Here is an 11,986-nt window from a genome sequence, read left to right on the forward strand (position 1 = left end):
TGTGCTCACTGATCAAAATGCATTTAGGAAAACAATATAGCGCTGTAGAGGGTCTTGTAGAATCTCTCTATCACATCCAATGCCGTGTATTGGTATTACGCTGTACATTCTCCGATAAGTTTGCAGTTTTCTACACATGGCTAGCTATTAGTATTAAATCAGAAGCTGTCCCGATGTGAAGTCCAGTCGCACCATTAAAAAGACTCCAATCTTCTTTTTATATATGTTTGTCCCGCTCAATCAAAGATCGCGAGGCGTGGGAAGTTACGGTAGATAAGGAGAAGGAAAATGTGATATTTTAGATAGCCGACTATCGCCGGGGTGAACAACTAGTTCACGGCACAAAGGCAGGTTAAGAGTTTATGAGACTTTACGATGTTTTCTATCAAATGATTTGGGCGGCGAAAGTCTGCGAGATCTCGTTACAAATGCAAAGCTGTTATCAACTCGTCCTCCGGAGCGGCAGAGGTTATCACCTCCCCCCCTCCTGCCACTGCCCAAGCCTCAAGCGCACTCTCACTGGTGCAGTGGAGTGCCAACTCTATTGTAATCAACATATCCCAATTAACGAATTACTTAAGCGATCGCATGCCAAATACGTATTAAAAAAATAAAACATTAATTAGTGGTAATCAGTTCTTAGGCCACAATTAAATGGAAATGATAAGCGATAAGATTTTGTTTTTCGTGTTACTTGCTACGGGTAAGTATTTATTTTCATGATTTTATTGTTATTATTAATTTTACTGATATTATAAATGCAAAAGCTTAGATGGATGGATTATTCTAAACATGTATGGATGTTTGTTAGAGTTTGTAGTCTAATTAATAAATTAATAAAAGCACATTTACAATCATTAGTATATTCATACTTTGGACATAATTCCATTTCATTTCTTACATTAACGGCCGAATACTAAAACGACATTTATATAAATAAGTAACAGTGTGGTCAATGATAAGGCCAGACTTAAAATTCAAATTGCATTAAAATGTTGATGTCTGACAAAGTGTAACGTAAACGACGCTCAAGATTCGTTCCTGTATTCGGCCATAAGTCTTGATTAACTTCATGATGTAGTTACTAGACTCAATGTTACCGGATTTATTAAAAATCATAGATTTCACGGAAGTAACATTTATATTAATACATACTGTAGTCTCTATTTTGTCAAAGATAATAAAAGAGATGACAATAAGTATTAATACAATTGTCACGGCAGAATTACTTACGATATTGTGCAATTGGCAAGAAATATTAATACAAGTATGGAAGGAAATATTAATACAAGGAAATACACGGAAGTACACCAATTCTGCGCCAATCACATCGAAGTCACTGCGAGACTGTTTGACGTCTCAGACCTTATCTGTTCTCGCCCTACTCATAAGTGGAACACAACACGCGCTCGGATTTAACGGCAATATTTTATAAACAACACGTCTAAATGGAACTATTTCCACCTTCAATCAATCTATATGATATACGAGTAATAACCTATAACATGTCCGTTCATGTGAGGTTACCCTTCTGTAAAATTAGCGTCAAAATCTGCCCAGCCATTTCGTAGATTACGCGGCTCAAACGCAGCTTGAGGACAAATAGTCCGAAGCACACAGCTGAAAACATATCTGAAACCATAGCGAAATAAATAAAAAACATTTAAAGGTAGCAAACTTTGCGTTATCTAGCTACTAATACTATCATAAATATAGTGCCAACCAAATATCGTATCAAAATCGTTTTCGGTTCGCTTTCGTATTTGTGTGCTAAAAAGTTTATGACAGTGAGGACACGTCGACGTACGCGTCAAAGAGGCCGCCGCAGCTATGTCAGATCAATGATCTATGGGTTATCTTCGCGTCCGAGCTGAACAACCAATCACACAATGTACTGCTATTACATTAAACTGCCAACTCTAGCCCGCAGCTTCGCACGTGATTATCTCTATTTTGTTCGCAACAATTGTGGTAATTTGATTCTGCGTACCTATAATAATTTTGGTAATAAGTATGTGTCAAAAGGCTCTTATAGTTTGCGTACTTCAACCAACCCGTGGGCCAGCGTGGTTGACTAAGACCTAGTTACCCTAATTTAGGGTAGGCTTCGAGACCCTCGGTGGGGACGTATCACTATACGCTGATGATGGTGAGTTTGGGTACTTCAAATTGATCTCCATCATTCCTAACGTTTCTTCATTCTTATTGTAACTATTCTAGCAAATTAATTTTGATATATCCCTTAATATTTAAGCTACCTCGTTATTTGAATAAATATTATGTAATTTAAACTTTGGGCGTGAGAATTTATTGATATGAGCATATCCTGATGATTCAATTGAGGACGTTCGTTATCTGCGTCCACTTTACTTTCCGGAAACCATTACAAACTATAAATGATATGAAATATTATGGGCATTAAGGATAAATAAGACTGATTAAAACAAGATTTTTATAAAAAATATACAGAAGAGTTGAGTACCTTCTTTTTTTGGGAAGTCGGTCCAAAACTTATAATTTATATGGTAATCTTACTAATATTATAAATACGAAAGTTTAGATGGATGGATGGACGTTGGTTAGAGTTTGTAACATAAATTTCTGAACGGATCTCTATGATAATTGGCATAGATGTAGAGGTTAATCTGAAAGAATACGTAGGTTACTTACTTACCACGCGTACGGTATCGCAGGAGTAAGCTAGTCTACTTTATACATTCATCACGCTTAACCCCAATGGCATACCAGTTGTCCAGGTCAATAATTCTTCTTTATTTTTAGGATTGGATGCTTTTATCTTCTCATATTTTTATAGGTAGCTGGCTGATTTACTAAAGTTAGTGCATGAAATTGCATTCTATTTTTTTCTGACGACAAAAAAGGTGTTTCATTTTATTTTTAATTTAAATAATGGCTAACGTAGATAACGATGACTAAGTACCCTTTGTACCTTTTTAAACTAATATTACTCGTTCTCAGTTTTTTATTTCCCAATAAAAAAATCTAAAATAAATTCGTTACAAATAGTCTTTAGGGCACTGGAACTTTGTATTCAATTTAAATTTCACTATTAAGAGATTATTTTCAACATTTAATATCAACAACCTTAATTAAATTATTATCAACCAGTTTGAACCCTGACCACATCAGAACATCTTTATGATAATTATGTTGTCATCGATATATTTATTGATGACACCATTTGTGTATCTGTGATTTAATTCAATACATATGTTGTTTACAACTGAATTGAAACACGTAATTCGTAGACCAGATCAGGAAAACAGGAGACGTAAGGGTTTAAATAAAAGGTCAAATCAAATGTCATATTGATATTGGGTATTGTTAAAACAATAACGGAATAAAACAACTATTATCGCAACGTTTATGCGCCAATTAAATTGATTATTGATACGTACACATAAACAAAAATCAAATAATTTCTCAGTGATCACTAACTTGTAACATTTTATTAATATTTGTACAATTTACAAATCGTAGCCTACTCAAAATATTTAAAAGCTTATTCAAGGAAATACTTTTATCGTACAATTTGATAAAGTTAAGGATTTCCTTCAAAGATTTTTTAAAAATAATATTATTATACTGGAAGTAAGGGGTGTCCTAGCACTATGTAGGAATGCGTAGTTTGCTTCCTCGTGGTGTGTGGCAGAGAGATTACTATATATAGCTTATTAAAAAACAGTTTATAAAAATGGGAAAAGACCCATTTACTACCCTAATGTTTAGTTAATTGTTAATTTTCATTTTTCAGTGTGGTGTGTAAGTGAAGCTGCTAGCATACCTTTCCTTAAGCCAGCACTCATAGGAGAACAAGAATATGTCACAGAGAAGAGTGCAGAGGTACAAAGCCCAGTGGAGGTGATCTACGGGCGCGTGCGGGAGGGTGTGCCGCCGCCACTGTGCGCGGGGCGCTGCGCCTCGCCACCCGCCGGCCCTGTGTGTGCCTTCGACGCGGCCGGCACTGCGCGAACTTTCGCTACCCTATGCGAATTGGAGGCTGTATCTTGTCGCGAAAGTACATGTAAGTACGGAGTACTGACAATAATTTCTATTTAATTGCCTACGATTAATAAGTAGTACTGGGTGCAATGTAAAGGAAAAAAAATTGAAGGAAAGATCATAAAATTAATAAAGAAGTACTGTTTTTCTTGTCACCCGCAGAGTATCATGGTACTAATCTGCCCACTTGTTTGGGCTGTGCGATGGTATTGATTAATAAGTCAGTTTGTACAATAAAACTAATATAGCACTGTAATTTGTATGTTTAGAAATAGCTAACAGTACTCGTATCTGCTAAGTATAGTAATAAATCCTTCAGAGATAACTCATTCCGAAAATACCGTCTAATTAATGTTAAATTATAAATAGCTTGTAACTTCGATAACATACTATTAATAGCTCTTTCCTCGTTTATCCTAGTTACATAAATACATTTCTTAGCGATAACAGGAACACAAATTATGCTTTACTAAAGTTATTGTGTGGTCATACTATTGTCTCTTTCGAATCAATTACTAATAATGTATTGAAAAATGACGATAGTTAATTTATTATTAGTGGAATGTACAAGTATTTAAGACTAACAAGTTTTATGTAAATCGAACAACATTTGATATATTGATAAGTTAAAAGTTTAACATCTTTGTGATTTATGGCCAAAAACAAATACCAATTAGCAATTTGGTATTCAAAGAAATAATAACTGTACTAGTGGTCGCCTATTAGCCTAACATTTTTTAACTAGTTTTGATTAAAATAGCAAACACTTTTATTAGATAATTTATAAAGCATAGGCTACAACAAATCAGATTTATTGTGAAACAACTTAAGACGGCATTTCATACTTGAGTGGACATTGTCCTTTCGTTCGCGCAATTTCCTTGAAAAGGACTATGAAGTTTCCGTACCACATATTGATATAAAAATTTGTTTATTTACAGATTACGCTATCACCAGTCTCGGGGAATGTTAAGAAAAACTTACACATCATCATCATCATCTCCCCTGCCTTATCCTACTCCCGTAGGGTTTCGTTTCGTGCTCCAAAGCACTGTATCATCCGTCATCTCAGCCATCACTCCCAAATAAAATAATCATTCATCTATTCTTATTGCGAAAACAACCGCCTTCATAAAAATAATAAATCTTGTCAAAATTAAAGTTTATTCAAAAAAAACTAAGAGAATAAAACAGTAAATTCTTAAGTATCTAGTTTTTAAAAGCCTCATTACGTCTTTTTTTAACTGCAGTTTTTATGTAAAACCAATAAATTTTTATTTTGTTTATCTAATAAGTGGTTAACCTTTACTTAATTGAGTTTCATTTGATTTTACGTAGAAGGAAGAGATATTTTGGGATATGTTGAATAGTTTTCGTCAAAAATACTTTGAATAATATAAAACGATATTTAGCTTGAATAAAACCGTATGGTTGGTTATAAATATTGTTGGAAATTTAATATTTACCAGTAGTATTAAGAAATAATTAGTATAGATTAAACATTATTTATTGTACAAAGTACACTTCCAATTTATTCACTTGATAAAACATATTTTGTTTTAACATTATGTTTAGAATCTTTCCTAATAAATTTCAATAAATACTCTTTGATTTTTTTATTTCATGCCACCCTTTTCTATTTGCGCAGCTATTTTTTTATAAATAATAAAATGAATTTATTTTATTTAGTATCAGTGTTAAATAACTCATAGATATCAAACCAGAAGCAAATATAAATTGAAATTATCAAAACCTAGAACAAACTGTGGTCAAAACACTATAACATTTGCGGGAGTACAGTTATATAACACTTTACCTAAAGTTATCAGAGACGAAAATAAAATGTCGTCATTTAAAATTATATTAAAAAAAATTGTGAAGTAAATAAAATCCTATATAAATGATAATAAACTAGACTACTGATGTAAATTATAAATGTAAAAAAAAAATGTTTCGTTAAGTGAATTGTATATTCTTAGAGAAATAAATATCTTAAACCACAATATAGTGTTTTTAGTTATAATATTCGATACAATTATATACACCACAGTAGTAATCGCATATTCTATACATTGACCGGACAATAATGTTTGGAAAAGAAACATTGACAACAAATGAGCGAAGATTTCCATTGTTATTAATGTCTATTATCAGTAATAAATTATGCGAAAGCAATAATAACAAACACGATGAGTAGTTTTCCAACCCACTATCAATCCAGCGTAATTGAACTCTACTTCCAAACAAGTTCAATTTGTCAAGTTTACGTCAACATAAAATGGAACCGTAATTTCGTACTCAATTTAATCGACATATACATAAGTATAGACTGACAAGGATAAGTCAAACTAAACTATTACACACCACTAGCGCCCTGCTGTAATCAGAATAGTTTAACAAGAACCTTTTTGTAGTTTTAGTTGCTCTCACATCATGCTTTATTATTTCATTGCATTTTCTATGCCTAATTATATTCACAGATCATCAAACAAAACTAACGGATACAACAGCGCCTCTCTTAGCGGCATAAATATATTTGTTTGACGACAATAAACGCACTTTTCAATTTATTTCGTTAAAAAAGCTATAGTGGCGCACAAAAAAATAATTACGGCAGTCGCGTGCATTAAAGATGTTTATTAATCACAACGCCATCTTTTGGTGGACTTCAAGAATAATAGAACAAGAAACAGCAACAGTACGAAAAGCATATTTAGAACTTTTTTGGAAGTTAACATGAGAGCGCTGGTAAGGTTATATTCTTTAATTTGACGTGTGCCCATCGGATCAGATAACTTTGATTATAAATTGTCTCTTTTTTTCCTTGGGTTTCCAAAAGTTTTATTTCTCATAAACATCTTTCATAATTCTACTGGTTTCGTTGAACCTATTTCTGCTATATGTACCAAATTGTAAACCCAAAACTTTATTCCGCACCATCGTACAATGTCACTTTTAGAATCACATTTCCAACATTAAAAATTCAATTGACGTTAGTATAATGTATTATCGTGGGCGCCATACAGTCTGCAGTTGTTTACTCAGCAGATGTCCTACTTGTGGACAAAGTGTTACTGTTTAGAAAATCGTAAACATGGCATGTTTACAACATTAAGTATTAATGATTAAATAACTATTTCGTATCTTACTTCACAAGTAAATGGCCAAGGGTTAATCAACGATAATTGAGGTTTAACTACTGAATATAGATACACTTCATAACACTCAAAATGCTAACAATTTTATAGCTAACAATTGTCCGTCGTTTGTGATCCATCGTTATTTGCTACGGTAGTTAGATTTCAATTAAACAAGTTACAGAACCAGGAAACAAATTAATTCTATCAATAAAGAAAGGTTATTTTAATAAAAGTAAAAAAACGGAATTCAAAAATTTAATCAACAATATTGAGAAAAATAAACATTTATTTGATCAAACAAGTTCCGTGCAATACGCATATTGGAAACTTGTAAGAATATAATAAACATAACATTTTTTATCCCTATGTTACATCACAGATACTTTGATAGAAGCTCTATATAAAAAAGCAATTAGGGTTGTTTAGAGAGCGAAGGTATGCGTTTACAGCTATGATATTAATTGTAACAGAGGTTGTGTTCTTAAGATAAACGGATGCCATCTGACCCAGGGCATTCACCTTTGCTGATCTTATGTAATGCTGAAAAAAAAAAACATTTTATTAGATCCAATTAACAATCAGACCACTAACTACCACTAGACTAGAATAAACACACATTACGAATAGAAGTTTCGCCGTAGGTTTAAATTATTCACCAATAGTTTCTAGCTATATATAGTTCGAATGGGCCGGCACGCCCGGTGTAATACCACGACCACATAGAAGACAGGCATGAAATGGAAGCAATTCCGTGTTTCGTCTGATGAGTGTGGTGACGGGGGCCTAATTTAAGTCCCTTTCTCTTTACCACCCTTTTCTTATAAGGAGAAGATGGGAAGGGGAAGTGGATTTGACGGTGGAGGAGATGCATAGGAAGGGGCAATGTCCTCTTTATGTGCGTCTCCTCCTCCGTCGTATTAGGGTAGGCAACGCATCTGCAATCGCGGTTGTCTATGGGCAGCGGTCGCTTCGCCATTTTGGCGGATTCAGGTGGCCGCTTGCTCGTTTGCCACCTTATGTTATAAAAAAAATAGCTGTTTTTTCAGACAAGAGAAGGGACATAGAAGGAATGTTTCGAACAAGTGTTATTTCAGGAGAAGTTTCGTTAAGTGTCTATCCCACCAATGGCTGATAGAGGCTCAGATACCTTAAAATTGTCGTCATTGTCAGATTAGGTAACAAAATCCTATATATCCATCAAACATTTTTCACGTTGGATTGTTATCAGACAATTTACAATTTGGTGGGACAAGCCCATTCTATTTCATCCTCGCCTTCCTGATATTGTAGATTAATTTTCTGCTTCATAATCAATTGTATTACCATTTAAGTACTAAATCCAATAAGGAAAATATCACATTTTAACAAGATTACAGCTGCATATAAGCATATAACACTGTTTTATGCTAAAATTAAACGAATAGAACTTTACATTGTGTCTATTTCGTACTAACGTGTTATACGAAGTCGAGCGTAGCCGTGACTCAGAATCCGGTCGACTAACAAAGGCAACGCTCACGGTGATTACGTCAATTGTCATGCTCTCCTGGTCACCAACACAATGCGTATGAATTCAAAATGTTAAATTGGAAAATATTACACTGATACGATACACACAGACGCTCTCGTTTTCTGAGATTGGACAATCAAAAAGTTTAACTTGAGAAAAAAATCAAGAAATAGCAATGAAAGTATGGATGAATTTTATGAAAGAGGATATGCTTAAGATGGGTGAGAATTCAGATATGACGGCTAATAGAGAAGTATGAAAGAGCACCACATACTATGCCGAACCTCCGTAAAAGATACAAGAAGTTGATGTCATTGATTAAAAAAAATGATTAGTAAACTCTTCGTCTGGTTTCTAAAGTGTCTAAGGTTGACTATATATGTACGCGTATATTACCCTCAATTTATATCTCGACCGAGAATCAAGAGAGAATCGCCTGGATAAAAACTTGGGCACATATATCTTGATAGAACTGGAATAGTCACGACATCTCTCAATTCATTTATCTCGGCGGGATTACTTTAGAAGTGACAGTCTAGATGTCCTTTTAAGCGCTTCCTGCGTGGGAGTAAATTGAACACTTACCTCTTCAGTTTTAAGAGTTAGTAATTTGACATCTACGCAGTACATTCACACGATGTGATCATAACACGTAAATAGATTGAGAAAAATAAGATTGATTTGAAAAATCAGACAAAATTGTTATGTTGAAAACAATTGTCCATGAACAAAATTTACTAAAGAACATTTCGACTAATGTCTCAACTCGCGAAAATTTCGTGCGTATATGTCAACTTTAAAATCATAAAGAAGAATGTTAACAGGTATAAATATATTATTATAGAAAAGGGCAAATGAATAGCTTAATGTTAATTGATCCGACGCCTACGGACCTAGATCTAGAATCTAGAATATCATTTATGTAATGGAGCGTACACCTTCCGAGCACCCTGTACATCAAATGTATACTGTTACTCACTATCTTTATGCTCGCAGTTGTAGTTGCTCATGACGCACTCGCTGCCAAACGACTTTGGCTTCTCGCCTTGCTTCCCTGCGCAAATGGGCTCGAATTTAACAGAGCTACAGTCATGGGTGCAGGCCTTCTTACGCGCCGCCTCCGCTTTCAGCTGTTTCAGGTCCTGCTTGTCGGGACGACAGGACACCGCCACCACCAGTACCGCTGAAATCAGTTCAATCATTAACATTCCCATAAAAAATATATCCATTACATTTGGAGAAGTATGTTTGACTGTCGCCATTAAGTGCCAACCGGCTATGCCGACCGACCGAAGACTATGCCTTGTTCACATTTAGAGTGATAATGCAAACAAGGTGTACCTTTTTTAACACGTTATCTACTCTCTTATATCCGAAAATCTACCTTAAATTTATCTATCCATAGTTTTATACGAGTCATTCAAAGTTAAATCTTATTTTGTTCCAATTACTTTGGTAATAAACCCAACAAGAACGAGGTCGTGGTTACGTTAGTGACCTTAAAGAGAGATTACCTTGTTAGTGTACACATATCGCTAAGCGCTAGGCGAGATGTAAGTCCTATGTATTCGAATAATACGAGTATTTAACATCTTCATACTTATACTAAGATGTAACGTATATAAATCTCTCTTTAGAATTACAAATAATAAACTGATTTATGGAAAAAGCTATTATGTCTTTTCTTAAATTAACAACAATCAAGGCGACGTATCACTCCATTGGTTTTGTGACGATATCCCAATCTTATTTATCTGAATTTTCCTGTTGGTTGTTTGTTCAAAAGATTAAAAAAAATATAATAATCTGTAATCGTTCCATGTAACGTAATTACGCCTTATAAACCATAAACTTTAAAAATATTGTAAACATAGAAGATTATATGGTACATAACTTAAAGGTTAACGAGTAATATCAAGAAAAAACATGTAAACAATAATACATAAACAGAAAGTAGATAGGTCAATAAACTTAATCACAGCCAGTAAAAGCATTAAAACAACAAAGATGAACTCACCAAAAACAAACAAGGTAAAGTACTTCATTTTTTCCTTTGTCCGCGACACAGACGTGTTACACGTAGCTCTCTCGAACACGACTACTTGATTCCAGAGGCAACGATCTTTTTATATAAGTTCATTGTGAATAAACGCTTGTATGCTCTTAAAAATGTCTAATACTAGTTTTTGACCGCAACTACGTCCGCGTGGGTTTTAAAAAAGAAGTTAGTAGCCTATGTGTTCATCCAAACTATGCAATATCTATACAAAATTTCATCGAGATCCGTTTAGCAGTTTAGGCTATAAACTCTAACAAACATCCATCCATCTAAACTTTCGCATTTATAATATTAGAAAGATTAGTAACAAGTGTACCAACATTGTTATTAATAATGTTATTCTGTTTTTGAAGAAAGTTTTTTTTATCAAGTTCGTAATTTAAATATGTATTCCAAAATAAAAAAACATATTTGACCCAAAGGTCACAATAACATGATAGCAGAGATGTTCACATTAATTTTGTATGCTTTATTTGTTAGTAATATTACTGTTTTATTGGTTTGAGAACATTTAAATATCGAAATAACAAGTTGTTTTGCTAAAAATAAGTACCCTAAAAGGGTAGATTATTTGATATACTATATTAAATTCAAACTACTCTAACATACCAAACAATCTAATTAGAAGGAATTTGCTAATCGCATAATTTAATTATGATAATTGTGTTAAAATTACGAATACTAAAAGTATGCGGTAGATGTTATATACCGGTGAATACCTCTTTTTGCTATAAACAAATGCAAATACCTATGTCAATAGTGCGCATGACTTAATGTACACACGTTAAAATACATTTTCTGGGAATTGCCAAATTAGTCTCAATACGATCGTCATTGTATTGTTATTGAACAACAATTGACGTGAAATGTTCCAAAATACATATTTTTAATGTACATTTCTGGACCAAAAGTACTAAAGAATGATTTGTAAAATTTTAGAATTTACTCTCCATAATCAAACTCTGATATTAGGTATAAAATCTATCGCTAAAATTTTCTAGCAAGTCAGTTTAAGACAGTATGAGAATTTACTTGCTACTAAATTCAATTACCGGCTCCACAAACGGAAATAATAGAATCACATTGAAAAAAAAAACATCGCCATGACATAAGCGTGCCCTGTGAAATTTGAGATATATTTTTTGTCATTTAACTTAATTTAAGAACAAGATGGTTGATCTGATGCCCTAAAATAACATAATATTTTACCCACTACAAATTTGATTTCCAAATTAACTCGAAAAAACTAGCAAA

At 33.5% G+C, this 11,986-nt stretch overlaps 2 protein-coding genes across 2 annotated transcripts; one reads left to right on the forward strand and one right to left on the reverse strand.

Moving 5' to 3' along the window:
* Positions 1 to 521: 521 nt before the first annotated feature.
* Positions 522 to 5,931, forward strand: LOC106103037. The gene is made up of 3 exons (XM_013282678.1): positions 522 to 703; positions 3,776 to 4,045; positions 4,965 to 5,931. Exons 1-3 carry the CDS (start codon positions 655 to 657, stop codon positions 4,994 to 4,996), a joined length of 351 nt encoding a protein of 116 aa, XP_013138132.1. The 5' UTR covers positions 522 to 654; the 3' UTR covers positions 4,997 to 5,931.
* A 1,471-nt stretch (positions 5,932 to 7,402) lies between these two features.
* Positions 7,403 to 10,793, reverse strand: LOC106103039. The gene is made up of 3 exons (XM_013282682.1): positions 10,691 to 10,793; positions 9,653 to 9,856; positions 7,403 to 7,703 (listed from the first exon to the last, which is right to left on the reverse strand). The coding sequence occupies exons 1-3, from the start codon at positions 10,716 to 10,718 to the stop codon at positions 7,645 to 7,647; spliced, it is 291 nt and encodes a 96-aa protein (XP_013138136.1). The 5' UTR covers positions 10,719 to 10,793; the 3' UTR covers positions 7,403 to 7,644.
* Positions 10,794 to 11,986: the final 1,193 nt, after the last annotated feature.

Source organism: Papilio polytes, unplaced genomic scaffold (assembly GCF_000836215.1).
Source record: "Papilio polytes unplaced genomic scaffold, Ppol_1.0 DF823879.1, whole genome shotgun sequence".
Classification (NCBI taxonomy): Eukaryota; Metazoa; Arthropoda; class Insecta; order Lepidoptera; family Papilionidae; genus Papilio; species Papilio polytes.

What these genes read in the sequence shown, in the direction of transcription:
- LOC106103037 (XM_013282678.1), top strand. Translation starts at nt 655, where the DNA reads ATGGAAATGATAAGCGATAAGATTTTGTTTTTCGTGTTACTTGCTACG. An exon ending in TTTCGTGTTACTTGCTACGG is followed by an intron (nt 704 to 3,775) that starts GTAAGTATTTAT and finishes TTCATTTTTCAG; the next exon opens with TGTGGTGTGTAAGTGAAGCT. An exon ending in ATCTTGTCGCGAAAGTACAT is followed by an intron (nt 4,046 to 4,964) that starts GTAAGTACGGAG and finishes GTTTATTTACAG; the next exon opens with ATTACGCTATCACCAGTCTC.
- LOC106103039 (XM_013282682.1), bottom strand. Translation starts at nt 10,718, where the DNA reads ATGAAGTACTTTACCTTGTTTGTTTTTG. An exon ending in CTTTACCTTGTTTGTTTTTG is followed by an intron (nt 9,857 to 10,690) that starts GTGAGTTCATCT and finishes AACTGATTTCAG; the next exon opens with CGGTACTGGTGGTGGCGGTG. An exon ending in CAACTGCGAGCATAAAGATA is followed by an intron (nt 7,704 to 9,652) that starts GTGAGTAACAGT and finishes TTTTTTTTTCAG; the next exon opens with CATTACATAAGATCAGCAAA.